This window comes from Phyllobates terribilis, unplaced genomic scaffold (genome assembly GCF_046119375.1).
Source record: "Phyllobates terribilis strain yellow unplaced genomic scaffold, ASM4611937v1 Scaffold_4__5_contigs__length_816908805, whole genome shotgun sequence".
NCBI classification, from domain to species: domain Eukaryota; kingdom Metazoa; phylum Chordata; class Amphibia; order Anura; family Dendrobatidae; genus Phyllobates; species Phyllobates terribilis.
The window spans coordinates 503,588,821-503,606,019 of record NW_027362764.1 but is presented as its reverse complement, the minus strand read 5'-3'; the positions used below and the strand labels follow the sequence as shown (position 1 = coordinate 503,606,019).

Sequence of the window (17,199 nt, the reverse complement as noted above, 5' to 3'; positions counted from 1 at the left end):
CACATCGCGTTGGACTGTAGGACCTGCGGTGACGTCACAGTCATGTGACGGTAGGTCCTTCAGTACAGGGCATCGCGATATCCCGGCAGCCAGGAACGAGCGCAGCAGCACACCCTGCGCCATCGGAAGGTAAGTATAGATTTATTTTTAACCATTCTAATGGTCACACTATATAAATCCATGCCGGTTGCATGGATTTATATAGTGTGACCTAGTTGTCAAGCACTTTCCAAGTGATGCTAAAATCACTTTGAAAGCGCTTCTCAATCTGCATGTGGAAACGCATGTATTACGCAGGAAAAACGCATGCACAATCCGCATGCGTTTTTTCTGCCAGTGAGATGCAGAAATGCTGCAGACATTTTCTGCATCGTGGGCACATAGCCTTACCTGCACTGGGTGCAAAAACCAGAAAAGAACTGGAATACAAGTTGGTGTGTAGGCGCATGTTCACAACAGCCAGTAAACAGGCAAAACCCAAGATAAAAGCAGTAAAAACTCTAAAAAAAAAAAAAAAAGAACAAACAACAATGCAGAATTGCATTTTCCCCCTCACCATTTCACCCCACCTGAATTTTTTTTATCCCCGTATGGTAAATTTAATATTGTTCGAAACCACAACTTGTCCTGCAAAAAAGATATACATGAATAAATAATAAGCCATTATAGGGTTATGCTGAAGGGGAAAAATATGGCTCTTTGAAAAACAGGAGAAAGATGAAAAAGCAAATACGAAAAACGTCTGGGTCCATAAAGGGGTTAACGAGTGGTATGTGAGCTGTACAGTGCCCAGCTCCTCCGCTGCCCTCCTGGTGAGGTATAAACCAACCACTCTGCATTATACACAGCCCAGTGATGAGACAACTGAGGCGACCAATTCCTGCCCCACACGGCATGTCGTGAGGAGCTCGCACTCCCTGCAGCCATAGACAGGCTGAGGACTTCCCGCCATGGAGGGAGGCGGCTCCTCCAGCTCCAGAGCCGTCCAGGCGGGAGGAGGCAGCTATACAGCACGCTGCTCTTCCGGGGGCCGCCTCAGTCCTGTCAGCTCTGCCGTGTCCTGTTCCCGCCCTGACAGGCCGCTGCTCCTCCTCTCCGCCTGTGGTTGGTCGTCGCTTTCCCGCTTTGCTCTTACACCGCCATTTTAAATAAAAATAAGTAAATATTCTCGGCCCGTCTGTAAGCTGCTGTGCTGGCGGGAACAAGGTCTGCAGTCTGTGTACCGGAGCCATAAGCTGCTCGTAGCTCGGGAAACGCCTCAGGGCTGGCGGAAGCTTCCAGTCGTTTCTAATTGAAAATCTGTGTCCTCTCATCTTCCCGCTGCGCCATCTCATCTCGCCGGCCTTATTCCACGGTGAGTGTCCGGGACGTGACTGGCCTCGTCACGTATGTCCCTGTGTGTATGGAGCTGCTGTGTGCCCGGCTGTAATGGCACAGGTGGGTATGGGATTCTACAGGGATGTCCAGCTCTGTACTCTGCCATGTGTGGGCAGCTCTGGTCACCTGCTGATGCCCCTTTATATAGAGATGTCCGGCTCTCTACTCTGCCATGTGTGGGCAGCTCTGGTCACCTGCTGATGCCCCTTTATATAAGGATGTCCGGCTCTGTACTCTGCCATGTGTGGGCAGCTCTGGTCACCTGCTGATGCCCCTTTTATATAGGGATGTCCGGCTCTGTACTCTGCCATATGTGGGCAGCTCTGGTCACCTGCTGATGCCCCTTTATATAGGGATGTCCGGCTCTGTACTCTGCCATGTGTGGGCAGCTCTGGTCACCTGCTGATGCCCCTTTATATAGGGATGTCCGGCTCTACTCTGCCATGTGTGGGCAGCTCTGGTCACCTGCTGTTGCCCCTTTATATAGGGATGTCCGGTTCTACTCTGCCATGTGTGGGCAGCTCTGGTCACCTGCTGATGCCCCTTTATATAGGGATGTCCGGCTCTGTACTCTGCCATGTGTGGGCAGCTCTGGTCACCTGCTGATGCCCCTTTATATAGGGATGTCCGGCTCTCTATTCTGCCATGTGTGGGCAGCTCTGGTCACCTGCTGATGCCCCTTTATATAGGGATGTCCGGCTCTGTACTCTGCCATGTGTGGGCAGCTCTGGTCACCTGCTGATGCCCCTTTATATAGGGATGTCCGGCTCTGTACTCTGCCATGTGTGGGCAGCTCTGGTCACCTGCTGATGCCCCTTTTATATAGGGATGTCCGGCTCTGTACTCTGCCATGTGTGGGCAGCTCTGGTCACCTGCTGATGCCCCTTTATATAGGGATGTCCAGGACTGTCAGATCTTGGTCTCCTCAGCTCAGGTGCAGCCAGAGGAGCAGCTTGTGCTTCCCGCCCCTGGCTGCCTGGGGAGCTGTCATCATGTCTGCAGGGAGCAGCTCTCACCACATAATTTCATTATGATGACCTGGATCCTTCAGGGAACTGATTAATAGATGTGTTACCTGTAGTAAGGAGACAGCACATGGCTCCCTAGATCAGGTCTGCACAAGACTCCATCACCGTACTGATACCGAGCCATCAATGGTCCACTGTTCTATCTATAGCATTCATTGAAATTGGTGGGTTTGTATCTAGAAATCGTTTGTGCATAAAGCTGGATTTTCCAGGGGGGAGGAACATCGGGAAACCTGAAGAAGTATTTGTGTTTTTCTTTTCTTTACATTTGAGAGGAAAAAACAGGCCATATTTCATCGACTTGCCACGTCTGATTTCTATTTATTTTTGGTCTGTGTCCATTTTACTATTACTGTAGCATCTGTCTGTTTTTGCATTTTTTTTTTTTTTTTTCCATAGGAAAAATTTTAAAAAAAGTACCAGTTTTACAGACTTATTGAATTCAGTTGGTGAGTTAAAAGTGAACCTGTCACCAGCGCAAAAAAAAAAAAAATGCTACTAACCTGCAGATATGGGGTTGATCTGCAGGTTAATAGCGTTATTAACCTGCCCGACGCCTGCACGCAGCCTAATACTGCAAGGAGAAAATTAACTTTATTCCCCCTAGCAGCATTCGGGTTCAGTCACGGGGGTGGAGCTGACGTCTCCATCCTTGGCTGACGCTTGCTTTGCATAGAGTCCGGCTGTCAGTCAGCGCTGAGGGCGCAGTTACAGCTGCCACTCAGAGCGGTGACTGAACCTGCGCAGGTCCCGTGACTGACACTAGAACACTGCCAGGAAGAATCATTTTCTCCCTGCAGCCGTCAGCTAGGCGCCAGGCCGGTTAGTAACGCTGTTAACCTGTAGATTAAACCCACATTTGCAGGTTAATAACGTTTTTGCTGGTGACAGGTTCCATCCAATGCCTTGTGCTTGCAGCGTCTATTTCAGGTGTCAAAAGTACCCCATAAAATGAACATAATTCACAGTAATGTCAGAACAACATTGCTGTGCATGTCTTATGTCACATGTGTAAGCACACTCCGGCTGTCAGACAAAGTGCAATGGTGTGCTTACAGCTATCAGAGTACTTTGAACAGTAATTGTAGCCGTGCCGGCATGCCTGTATGACTAAAAGCCGGCGGCTCCCAGGAGGAATAAAGTTAATTTTCTTCTGGTAGCCGCACTTTCAATATGGCGGTCAGGCACCTTTCTAACAGCGTTATCTGATGTGACTGGTTCCTTTTCAGTGATAACACGTATAATTTGGGCGAGCCTGGCACTCTGTGTACAAGCACTATCGTGTGTGCCAGATTCATCATTTATACCCTGTCAATATATCTGCTGTAGGTTTAGAAACTTGCCAGGATGCTAAATGTCATTTCACACTTGGCACAACTCTGAAGCCCTGCTCCCTTTTTTTTCCCCGATACTTTGTCTTAAGCACTTGTTGGGGCATGTGCCCACAATCCGTAGTAGCAGCGTTTTGGACGCAGCTCACCTGCGCTGCGTCCAAACCGCTGCGTTGTACTTGTACAGTAGAAGTAAAGTGGATGGCATTTCAATAAATCCCATGCCCACTGTGCTTCTTTTAGCAGCCGAATAAACTTGCTGGCGGGCCGGGTTTATAAGCCGCAGCATGTAAATTTCTGTTGTGGAGACGCTAGTCTCTTTAACAGAAACTTCACCCATAGAATGAATGAACACATGCAGAGTTACCTGCGGGATCAGACGCAGCGAAAAATACGCTGCTTCCAAAGTGCTGCAATAACCTGATCCTGGGCACATACCCTTTATATGGTCGATTTGCTGCTTGTTATGAAATGGTTTCTCTGGTCCCTTTAGGCTGTGTGCCCACGTAGCATTTTTCAAGCGTATATGCTGCGGAATTTCCGCAGCGTAAACGCTTGAAAAACGCATGTATATCCGCACCCCATGGTCCCCAATGGGATTCCGCAACTTCTATGCACATGCTGCGGATTTTTCCGCAGCGTTTATGCCGCGTTCAAAAATCCGCAGCATGTCATTTAATTTTGCGTTTCCGCAAGCGGAATTGCCTTAGTCCAATGCATAAAAAACGCAAGGCAATTCCGCATGTGGAAAACGCGCGAAAAATGCGCGATAAATGCGTGCGGAATTCCGCATGCGTTTTTCCGGGAGAGGACTTGCATTTATGCAGCAGAAATTTTCTGCTTCATAAATGCAACGTGGGCACATAGCCTAAGTGTAGTTCCCATTTAAATTTGTTGCAGTCCCGCTAAGATCAGAAGCAGGGCGTTTGGTATGCCAGTCTTCACAAAGAGTGCGCTGCAGTAAGATGAGCCAAAGAACTTGTGTTCTGCTGTATGCCACCACAAGAAATATACTCTAGTCATGGACTGAGGTGCATTTCTATCTGACATTATGATTAATTGGTCAGGTCGTGCTCTGCAAACCCCCATTTTGCTGAGCTCTGCCCATTTTTAAACAGTTAGAGGGGCTGGCGTTAAAACAATTGCTAAATTTTTCACAGATATGAGTTGCATAAAGATTTTGTGATATTTCAAGCCGTTAGGCCAGAATTTTGGTACGAACTGCTTGGTGAATTAGCCTCTGAGAACACACACAGCCATGGCTGTGGAGTCAGTAAGCCAAGCCTCCGACTCCTCAATTTCCATGACTCCGACTCCCTCATACATGGCTCATGTTTAAGTGGTAAATTTACTGTAGCACAGATTCATCTCGGCTAAAAGTCTAGACCCTTAGATGAGGAATAGGACACACATTTATAGTACATTTCATAACTTTCCCAAATTCTTATGAAAAATATTCCCCACAAACTGCATTGAACTACTGGACCCAATTTATTATATTTTAGGAGCTGGAGTCGGTCCATTTTATAACGACTCCGACTCCACCAAAATGGGCTCTAATTCCACGACTCCGACTCCACAGCCCTGCTGACACAGCTAATAATCTACCAATTCATCATAGCATGTCTATTTATTTCTATTAACCTCTTCTCGACTGGGCAATTTTTCCATCTTGCCTTTTCATTTTTCTTCTCCTTATTCTAAGAGCCATAACTTTTTTTATTTATTCGTACTCCCATGACAGCACCACGAGAGAGAGGATCCGCCTATCAAGGACAGGAAACCTACTGGTTAAAAAGGGCGGCACCTTTCTCCCGCCTCAGTTTAGGTTTCCTGTCCATGATGGGAGACCTCTCAGGTTACCTGCAGGATGAAGACTGTCTCCTGCCCCAGATGAAGTCGACAGGGTGTCTGGAATGCAGTCTCCCACCCTGGGTCGGTCCTGGATTTCTGGAGACGCCACGGCAGGGCTCATGGGGACGCCTCCGTGTGCGTTGTGGCAGGCGCGACATCGCCTCACGGGAGGTAGATGTCCACCATGTGTGGAGCTGCATGCGGGCGTGACCCCCCCCCCCCCCCCTACCCCCCCCCCCCTACTAGGCAGTGCAGGAGTTCCGGGCCGCGCCGGCGGGGAACGTGACAGGCGCGGCCCTGTGACGTGTTTCCGGTGCGTCGGAGACTCCACTGGAAGTGGGCGGAGCTCGCGCGTTCAACCCGGAAGTCGCGTGCGAGCATGAAGACGCCGGGAGTATAGGTGCTGGCCGCGGCGGTTAGCCCACCGGGGAGGGGGGTGGGGGTGTGTGACCTCCTTCCTGAACCTCCAAAAAAAACAACAAAAAAAAAAACAAAACACACAAGTACCAGGTATGGCCAGTATAAAAGATACCTGGCATCATACGGAGGTGCTTCCCAGCCCATTGTTTTTTGCCTTGGTAAACATGGGAGATTAACGGGAGCAGCTATCACCTCAGCAAGAACAACTGCTGCAGGAGCAGCCCTCTGGTGAGCCCTCACAACTGGCGGTGCAACGACGTTCCCGGTCTGGGTCCAATCGTTCGACTAGGAAGTTCACCGCAAAAAGCAGAAAAGAAGGTCCGGTTGTTCGGCGTGAGTCTCCGCCGGTTAAGATGGATTCTTCTGCTTCTACGGTACCAAATATTTCATGGGGTAAGTGGAATCTTCGTGAAAGTTCTACGAATTCTTCCTCCTTCTCTGTCTATAACTTTCTTTCAGAGCAAGAAATGTTCATTTAAAACTAAACATAAGGAATGTGCCTTATGCTGCAGCCCTCTCCCTGATGCATATGTCATAGAATCATAGAATGGTAGAGTTGGAAGGGACCTCCTGGGTCATCTGGTCCAACCCCCTGCTCAAAGCAGGATTCACTAAATCATCTCAGACAGATGTCTGTCCAGCCTCTGTTTGAAGACTTCCATTGAAGGGGAACTCACCACCTCTCGTGGCAGCCTGTTCCACTCATTAAACACCCTGTCAAAAAGTTCTTTCTAATATCTAATCTGTGTCTCCTCCCATTTAGTTTCATCCCGTTGCTTCTAGTCTTTCCCTGTGCAAATGAGAATAAAAATGATCCTTTTACAATGTGACAGCCCTTGACATATTTGTAGACAGCTATTAAGTCTCCTCTCAGTCTTCTTTTTTGCAAGCTAAACATTCCCAAATCCTGCAACCGTTCCTCATAGGACATGGTTTGCAGACCAGTCACCATTCTGGTCGCTCTTCTCTGAACTTGCTCCAGTTTGTCGATGTCTTTTTTAAAATGTTGTGCCCAAAACTGTACACAGTATTCCAGATGAGGTCTGACCAAAGAGGAGTAAAGACCGATAATGACTTCACGTGATCTAGACTGTATGCTTCTGTTAATACATCCTAGAATTGTATTTGCCTTTTTTGCTGCTGCATCACACTGTTGACTCATGTTCAGTCTATGATCTATTAGTATACCTAAGTCTTTTTCACATGTACTGTTGCTTAGCTCTATTCCTCCCATTCTGTATATGCTTTTTTCATTTTTATTGCCCAGATGTAGTACTTTGCATTTTTCCCTGTTAAAAACCATTCTGTTGGTTGCTGCCCACTGCTCCAGTTTATTTAGGTCTTTTTGAATCCTCTCTCTCTCTCTTCTCTAGTATTAGCTATCCCTCCTAGCTTTGTGTCATCAGCAAATTTAATCAGTTTACCCTCAATTCCTTCATCTAAATCATTGATGAAGATGTTGAACAATACAGGTCCCAGGACAGAGCCCTGTGGTATCCCACTTGAGACATTCATCCAGCTGGATGTGAAGCCATTTACAACCACCCTTTGAGTCCGATCACTAAGCCAGTTATGAATCCACCTAACAGTTGCCTGGTCCATTGCATACTTGGTCATTTCTTCAATAAGGATGGTGTGAGATACTTTGTCAAATGCTTTGCTGAAGTCAAGATATACTATATCTACAGCATTTCCCTGATCCACCCAGTCAGTGATTCTGTCATAGAAGGAAATTAAGTTAGTCTGACATGACTTGTTAGTTACAAACCCATGCTGACTCTGGTTAATCACTTCATTCTTATCCAGGTACTTACATACATGATGTTTAATAATTTGTTAAAAGATCTTTCCTGGTATAGAAGTCAGACTCACCGGCCTATAGTTCCCTGGGTCCACCTTCTTCCCCTTTTTGAAGATAGGAACAACATTTGCTCTTCTCCAGTCTTCTGGGACTTCTCCTGTTCTCCAAGAATTTTCAAAGATTATGGAGAGTGGTTCTAAAATTTCTTCTACGATCTCCTTCAGTACTCTGGGGTGTAATTCATCTGGACCTGGAGACTTGAACTCATTTATGTTAGCTAAATATTCCCTCACAATCTTTCTGTTTACAGATAACTTGGATTCTTCTATTCCTTTAAAAGGACAGTGAAGATCAGTTGATGTTACATTTTCTTTCTGAGAGAAAACAGATGCAAAATAGGAATTAAAAAGTTCGGCCTTCTCAACATCCTCTCTTACCATTTCTCCATTTTCATCCTGTAAAAATCCTATAGCATCTTTGACTTTTCTTTTACTTTTGACATACCCCCAAAATCCTTTTTTATTGCTTTTGACATCTCTTGCAAGCCTTAATTCATTGTCAGCTTTAGCTAACCTGATACGTGCCCTGCAGGATCTGCAGACTGCATTATAATCTTCTTTAGATATGCCTCCCTCTTTCCATTTAATAAACATTTCTTTCTTTCTTTTTAGCATGTGTTTAAGTTCTGTGTTCATCCATCCTGGTTTCCTTAAATGCTTCCCATTCTTCCTACTTTTCGGGATTGTTAACGATTGTGCTTTGAGAATCTCATTTTTAAAAATTTCCCATCCTTCCTGGACATTTTTGTCCTCAAGGACATCCAGCCATTGGATCCCTCCTATTCTCTTTCTGAGTCTCTTAAAATCTGCCTTTCTAAAATCTAACCTTGAAGTTTGAGTCTTCACATGTCTTCCTCCTCTAGTTATCCAAAATTCTATAATAGCATGATCGCTGCCTCCTAGGGTCCCAGCCACCTTTACCTCCTCAACCATTTCCTCCCTGTTTATAAGGATTAGATCCAAATGTTAAGAACTTATGCCAGCCTTGTATTGACAAGGTAGTAACGGAAGAGACTCCGGGGTTTTCCTTGGGCCTAAAGTCTTTAATTAGAGAAGAAATAGGCAAGGCTCTGCAGGGGAAATCTGAGTCCAGTCATGTTCCTAGGGACCCTCAGTCGGGCTCAGATTCTGATGTTTCAGATGTTTCTTCTTCTTTATCTTCCTCTGATGGCGAGTCGGATAGACAGTGTTTTCCTCTGCAAGAGGTTGATGCCTTGGTGAAAGCTGTCCGGGCTACCATGGGCATTATGGACACAGGCCAGAAAAATCTGTAGAGGATGTAATGTTTGGGGGATTAGGACAAAAGAAGAAAAGATGCTTCCCCGTGAATACGAGAGTCAAAGATGTAATTGACAGAGAGTGGCAAAAACCAGACAGGAAGGGCAGCGTTCATCCCTCTTTTAAAAGGAGGTATCCATTTGATGATGCCACATGTTCCTCTTGGTCAAAGGCACCAAGGTTGGATGTCGCCATCGCTAAGGCATCAAAGTCGTCTTCTCTCCCATTTGACGACATGGGAGCATTGAGAGACCCCCTGGACAGACGAGCCGATACCTTCCTGAAAGGTGCTTGGGAGACAGCTGCAGGAGCTCTGAAACCAGCAGTAGCAGCCACCTGCACATCGAGAGCCCTAATGGTTTGGCTAGAACAGTTAGACAATCAGCTAAAGGAGGGTGTCTCTAGGAAGGAGATTATTTCTTCCCTTCCCCGAATCCAGGGTGCTGCTGCCTTTCTTGCTGATGCGTCTGCGGATTCGGTTAGATTGGCAGCTAAATCATCAGCTCTGTCAAATGCTGCTCGACGAGCCCTATGGATTAAATGCTGGCCTGGAGATATACAGACGAAGTCTAGACTTTGTACAATCCCTTGCGAAGGAGAATATCTTTTCGGCCAGACCATGGACGAGCTGTTGGAAAAAGCCGGAGATCCTAAGAAGGGTTTTCCATCTGTACCTCTACCCGCTTTTAAGAAATCGTTTCGGAATAAGAAATTTATCCGAAGGAGATTTTTCAAAGAACAAGAAAAATTTGAAGAAAGAGGTCGCAAAGGTAGAGGCCTACTACTCTTTGGTTCTTCTTCCAAAAACGAACAGAAACCAGGGGAATCACAATAGGCCCAGGTGGGAGGGAGATTGTCGTTATTCCTCCCTGCTTGGGAGTGAATTTCACATAGTAATTGGATTTTGAGCGTAATTAAATTTGGTCTTAAATTTCAATTTCAAGCTCTTCCTTACAGAAGATTCTTGATTGTTCCCTCTAGTTCCTCCCCAGTACGGCAGACTGCCCTCGTATCGGAAGTTCAAGTCCTAATAAGGAAAAATGTCCTGATTGAGGTTCCGGATTCAGAAGAGGGTCACGGATTCTACTCCCCGCTCTTCCTGGTCCCCAAACCAGATGAGTGTTACAGGACAATCATAAATTTAAGATCTTTAAATAGCTTCCTTAAAATTGACACCTTTAAAATGGAATCCTTAAAAATGATGATAAAATTGCTATTTCCCCACTGTTATATGATAGTTCTCGATCTTAAAGATGCTTATTACCATGTTCCCATTCATAAGGACTATCAAAAGTATCTAAGGGTGGCCATTTAAAATAGGTGGAGTGGTTAAACATTTCAGTATACTGCACTTCCCTTTGGTTTAGCCATAGCCCTGCGAATTTTTACCAAACTAGTGGCAGAGGTTATGGCCCATATAAGAGATAAAGACATCTTAATAATCCCTTACCTTGATGATTTCCTGATAGTGGGGAACTCCTTTGTTCAATGCGAGGCCCACCTTCAGGTAACTATTTCTGTCCTGGAAGGACTAGGTTGGTTTTTAATTCTGGAGAAATCTAGATTGACTCCATTAAAAGCTTAACAATTTCTGGGGGTCATTTTAGATTCTGAAAGGCAATTATGCTATTTATCAGAAGAAAAGATTGCAAAAATCCAGGGCTTGGTAAGATATTGTATGGATAAACCGTCTGACACTCCGTAAGGCCATGCCATTATTAGGGACCTTGACCTCAAGTTTTTCCGCGGTGCGTTGGTCCCAACTTCACTCGAGCACTACAGTGGGACATATATAACGATTCGATCCTAGATGGACATCTAGACCGGGAATTTACCTTGGCCCCTCGCTCCTTACAATCCCTTCGTTGGTGGTTAGTACACACTAATCTTTCTAGGGGGGTCCCTTGGGAATGTAAGCCTACTGCAGTCTTGACTACGGATGCAAGTGCTACAGGTTGGGGAGCTCATTTTGAAGGTAACTTAGTTCAGGGGACCTGGTCAGAGAAGGAGGTGCAGTTTTCCTCAAATGTTAAGGAACTTTTGGCCGTGGATTATGCGTTCAACAAGTTCCTTGTATATTTACAGGGCCAGGATGTCCGTATACTCTCGGACAATCAAGTCTCAGTAACCTATATAAATCACCAAGGGGGAACCCGTTCAAGAGACTTACTGAAAATAGCAGACAGACTTCTTCAAAATGCAGAGGATCATTGCCTCTCCCTTTCTGCTGTTCATTTAAGAGGGAAAGAAAACGTTACAGCAGACTTTCTCAGTCGTACTTCCATAAAAGGAGAATGGTCCTTGAACCTTCGGATATTCTCCAGGATTGTGGCATTGTGGGGTCTTCCAACAGTGGACTTATTCGCAACAAAATCCAATCGGAAGGTGACAACATTTTGTTCCCTAAACCCCAGGGAAAATCCCCTGGCAGTGGACGCCTTCATGATTCCCTGGGAATTCCCTTTGGCTTATGCATTTCCTCCCATGATTCTGCTTCCATCAGTCATAAGGAAGATCAGGGCAGACAAAGCCAGAATAATTCTCATATGCCCCTTTTGGCCCAAAAGACCGTGGTTCCCTTGTCTCCGGAGAATGTCCATAACAGACCTCTGGGTTCTTCCGGAGATTCCGGGCCTTCTCACTCAGGGTCCAGTTTCCCAGGCTCAAATCTCCATTTAACGGCATGGAATTTGAAAGGGAGCTATTAACCAACAAAGGTTTCTCCTCAGATGTAGTGAATACTCTCCTATGTAGCAGGAAACCCGTTACTACTCGTATTTATGCTAGGACCCGGAGAAAGTTTCTGTCCTTTTCAAATATTAAACCAGAGGAGGGGCCCCCTATTGGGAAAATACTAGAGTTTCTGCAGCGGGGTTTAGAACAGGGCCTTACCATGAGTACATTGAAGGTACAAGTTTCGGCCTTGGGAGCTTTGTTTTCTTCCGATATAGCGGCTAATTATTGGGTAGCGCGATTTATAAAGGCTTCCTTTAGGTGTAGACCTATTATAAAAACTAAATCCTCTCCCTGGGATTTAAACCTAGTCCTAAATGCTTTGACTGACCCTCCCTTCGAGCCCCTGGATTTAGCCTCCAATAAGATTATTCTTCTCAAAACAGCCCTGTTAGTTGACCTGACTTCAGCGAGGAGAGTAAGTGACATACAGGCTCTCTCTATATCCCCACCATTTACTCAAATTCTAGACGATAGAATTATATTAAAACCTGACCCAGCCTTTCTTCCAAAGGTAGTCACTCGGTTCCATAGGACTCAGGAGATTAGTCTTCCAACCTTTTGTTTTCCCCCTAAAAATCAAAAAGAGGAGAAACTACACACTTTGGATGTTAGGAGGTGCGTACTTAAATACCTGGAGGTTTTACACGGTTTTAGGAAAGATAGTTCCCTATTCATGTGCCATCAGGGGGCTAGGAAAGGTTATAAAGCCTCAAAATCTACAATTGCGAGATGGATTAGAGAGGCCATCGCCCTCGCCTACTCTTCAGGGGAGAAGGAAGTACCAGAAGGGTTGAGAGCTCATTCCACCAGAGCAGTAGCAACCTTCTGGGCGGAGAAGACAGGGGTTTCCATTGAAGACATATGTAAGGCTGCCACCTGGTTTTCTCCCTCCACCTTCTATAGGCATTATAGATTGGATTTGGGTGACTCTTCTGATCTCGCCTTTGGGAGAAGGGTGCTTCAAGCTGTGATCCCTCTCTAGTCTCCTTTCGTCTCTGTAATTCTCTCGTGGTGCTGTCATGGGAGTACGAATAAAGCCTCAGTTACTTACCGGTAACGGGATTTTTCGGAGCCCATGACAGCACCCTTATATTCCCTCCCTACACTGGTGTTTTTCGCACTCCCGTAGAATTAATTTCCTTTTTTGCACCCTCGGGGGAAGTTACTTAAAGTAATTGGCTTAAAATGAATTTTTGTTGTAATTAACCTTGGCGGTCCTCTCATGCTCTGTTAACTAAACTGAGGCGGGAGAGAGGTGCCGCCCTTTTTAACCTGTAGGTTTCCTGTCCTTGATGGGCGGATCCTCTCTCTCATGGTGCTGTCATGGGCTCCGAAAAATCCCGTTACCGGTAAGTAACTAAGGCTTTTTCTGTCAACATAGCTGTGTGAGGGTTTGTTTTTGCGGGATGAGTTGTACTTTTTCCAATGACACTATCCATTTTTTCATGTGATGTACTGGAAAGCGGGGGAAAAAATTCCTAATGTGGCAAGAAAAGCACAATTCCGCAATTGTCTTTTGGTTATATTTATAAGGCTATGTGCCCACGATGCAGAAATGCTCCAGATTTTTTCCTGAGCGTTTCTGCATCTCCTTGGCAGAAAAAGCGCATGCGGATTGTACATGCGTTTTTCCTGCCAGGGACAAGCTGAAGTGAAGCGTTCTTCACATGCATTTCTGCATGTGGGTTGTCAAGCGCCTTCCAAGCGATTTTAGCATCACTTGGAAAGTGCTTGACAACTTGGTCACACTATATAAATCCATGCAACTGGCATGGATTTATATAGTGTGACCGAAAGAATGGTAAAAAATAAATATATACTTGCCTTCAGATGGCCCCTGGTGTCTTTATCCGATGCGTCCTGGCTTGCCGGCAGCTTGCGGTAGATTTAAGGACCTGCCGACGTCAGCGGTCGCGTGACCCGTCACTTGACTAAATGACGTCATGGCTGGTCCTTTTCAGACCATCGCGAGCTGCCGGCAAGCCGAGACTCATCGCTAAGGACACCGGGGGCCATCAGAAGATAAGTATAATCTATATATATATTTTTTTTTACAGGTTCTATGGTACCCGGGTCCGGAGGAGAGTCTCCTCTTCTCCAAACCCGGGTACCATCCGCACATTGAAACGCATGGATTCCGCATTTGCAGATGCAGTGATGCGGATTCCATGCGTTCCAGTGCAAGTCAATGGCGGCGAAAATGCCACGCTTCCGCAAAATAATTGGTAGTGCTGCGGATTTTTTCACAATGATAATCCGCAGCGGAAATTTCCGCAGCATGTGCACAGCACATCCGGATTATCATTGGGGAACATTGCAGACCTTCTACCAAGCGTTTAAGTGTTTCTGCAGCGGAATTGCCGCTGCGGAAACTCTTAAAAAACGCATAGTGGGCACACAGCCTAATGCTCATTTTACTGTGAAAGTCGACCTGCCAATATGATTCTCCAGGTCAGTATGCTTACAGCAATACTAAACGTGCATAGTTTTTGTTTTATTTCAGTGGTGAAAATTCAGAAATTAGTAGTTTAAAAAATGTATTTTTTGCTTGTCTCCATTTTACATTTTTGGGAGATGAAGCTGGGTGAGGGCTTTTTCTTTGCGCCCTGAGCCGATGTTCTTGTTGATACCATTTTGGGGTAGGTGTGAAGTTTTGATACCGTACACGTCATATGTTGCTAAGTGGTTAAACAGCCGTTGCACATTCATGGCAATTGCCTGATGTAAAACTGTATCGACCAAAGATCATTGCTACATTCATTCATCCCTACACAGTTTGCACTATTGAGCCCCATTGAGGTTCGGATTTGCGAAAACATGGATTTAGTAAGATTTGTATGTAATACTGACTCATGTTTACTTTTGTGGGGTTTCTTTTTTTCCAGATAAGAAACATGTCGTCAGCTGCTACATCAGACATACTTAAAGAGGAATTGGAGACTGTGGAGGAGGCCACAGAAGAGAAAGCAAAGGAAGAGACTGCTAATGGAAGTGAAGGAGAAGAAAATGATGAAGAGGAGGAAGATGAAGAGGATGACGATGAGAAAAAAGGTTTGTACATTAGTATAGATTGTCAAATACATCATGTAATATGCTGGTGTTAGGAATAAGGGCATCTTTAGACGCCAACTGCCGACCTTAAAGGATGGCCGATCGAATAGATGCAAGCCAATCTGTTGTCTTGAATAGCCTGATTAGACAGACAAACTGCACTTCATGCACAAAGAGCCATTGTTAATTCCATCATTCTGTGCACATAGAACATCATTTTATTGTCCTGGACATGTGCTATTGAGAGTGGTGATTTCTAAACAAATGTCTTCCCACAATGAACAAGAGTTTTGCTCATTTGATATTGCGATTGGCCGCAGTGCAGTTTTGTTACATTAATTTGTGAACCTGCGTTGCTTGTATCTCTGACTCCTTGGCACATCAACAGTACAGCACTGTTCTGAAAGCAAGGAATTGAATTTTATCTCCAAGGACTTGTGTCCAGCAGTAATATGGTCAAAACAAACGTCATTAAGGGAATTTGTCAATATGACTTTGGGGAGAGCTGTGGATATACCATAAATGTAAAGTTGGGAATAACCCTTTTATATGCTATAAAAGACTGATTAGTGGTCTTGTTGGCAAAGCTGCTGATGATTGTCGGGTTTTTTATTTGCATGCGCATATGGAGAGATCTGTCAATCACCTACATTGGCGTTGGGAAGAGCTGTCCGAGGGCAGAGGCGGACTAGTCTGGTCTCTGGCAGTATCTTCAAAGTATACTAATCTGAAACACTGAACCATTTCAGAGAATAACATCTGTAGCTGCAATTAATGCTGCTTGCGGTTTGTCATCCCAGTGCAGTCCAATATACACAGAGTCAGTCCATGAAGGAGATGGAGAAATTACTTTCTCCGTCTCCTCCGCAGCTGTGCTGTGATCATGCGAGAGAATTGCAGCACTGACACCCGTCTCGCGCTCGCAGCAGAGCAGGAGCCGAAGGTCATTAGCATATCACATCCGATGTTCTCGCCTCAGATGCCATACGATGATGTGGCTCCGGCCTTAGAATAGAAGAAGTTCCTCTGCATGTAGTACTATTGATTATTTTTTAAAATAAAAGGATGATTTCTGTTTTTTACTCAGAAAAGAGCCTTATTGTAGAGGGTAAAAGAGAAAAGAAGAAGGTGGAGAGATTGAGCTTTGAAATGTCAATTGTGAAAAAAGAACCAGTCTTAACTGAAGGTAATGATTTTATTTAAGTTTATAACAGTGTATGCCCATTTGGCAGCTTTTCTGCCATGACCTAATGCGTGTCCACAATGATTGTTTATGTCGCTGAACATGTAAAATGTAATCTGAATGCTGTTTTCATCCAATAGGAAAGTGCCCAATTCATCCTCAATATTGCACATAATGGTACCAATCCACAATGCTTACTTACTGTGTGATATAACACAACACCAGTTTGCGAGTATGCGAAGTGTTGTCAAATGTGGCGGGTGTCCAGAAAATGGCGTTTTGATTGTTTACATGGTGGTATTTAGCAGCTGAAATGAATAGTCTTCGCTGTTAAAAGGATGTACGTTGCGTTTATAGTAAATTTGAAAGCTGGTATTTGGTGCTGGATCAACAGGCTGCCAGGGACCTGCCTGTCCAACTAGTCTCCCATGTGGCTCGATTTCCGGCAGCTTGTAAAGTATGTTCTCTGAAACGCCGCAGCGTGTCAAACATGTCTGGTTGAAATCTTACAGCCACTGTCTAATACATGCTGCCCGTGGATCAGGCAGCACTTATCAGCTGTCAGGTACTCTTTATGGGAATATTTATATTCGGAGGATCTGTAGCTTTAAAGGGGTTGTCCACTACTTGATATGATCCCCCAATGTATTCCCCTAGGGCCCATAAGGCTGTGTGCCCACGATTACTTTTTTAAGCGACAAAAAACGCTGCAGAAACGCTTAAAAAATGCATGGTAGAAGGCCTGCCATGTTCCCCAATGATAATCCGCATGTGCTGTGCACATGTTGCGGATTATCATTGCGGAAAAAAACGCAGCACTACCAATTATTTTGCGGAAGTGCTGCGCTTTCGCCGCCATTGACTTGCATTAGACTGCATGCATTCCGCTTCGCTAGATAAGGACATGTGAAATACATGCGTTCAATGTGCGGATGGTACCCAGGTCTAGAGGAGAGGAGACTCTCCTCTGGACCCGGGTACCATAGAAACTGTGAAAAAAAGAATAAAATAAAAAATAAAGATTATATTTACCTTCTGGCGGCCCCCGCTGCACTCGTCCTTTCATGCCGGCAGCTAGCGA

The 17,199-nt window shown here is 45.3% G+C and overlaps 1 protein-coding gene across 2 annotated transcripts in view; it reads left to right on the top strand.

Moving 5' to 3' along the window:
• The first annotated feature begins 1,027 nt into the window (after positions 1-1,027).
• Positions 1,028-17,199, top strand: part of DEK (DEK proto-oncogene) — a 35,879-nt gene continuing 19,707 nt past the window's right edge. Inside the window, exons 1-3 of one of the 2 annotated variants that reach the window (XM_073678832.1) lie at positions 1,028-1,354; positions 14,770-14,935; positions 16,023-16,121. In XM_073678832.1, the coding sequence (XP_073534933.1) occupies positions 14,779-14,935; positions 16,023-16,121 (256 nt within the window). In that variant the 5' untranslated portion in view covers positions 1,028-1,354; positions 14,770-14,778. Of the gene's footprint in view, positions 1,355-1,413; positions 1,438-14,769; positions 14,936-16,022; positions 16,122-17,199 lie in introns of those variants that run through there. The other variant, XM_073678831.1, reaches the window with a different exon arrangement.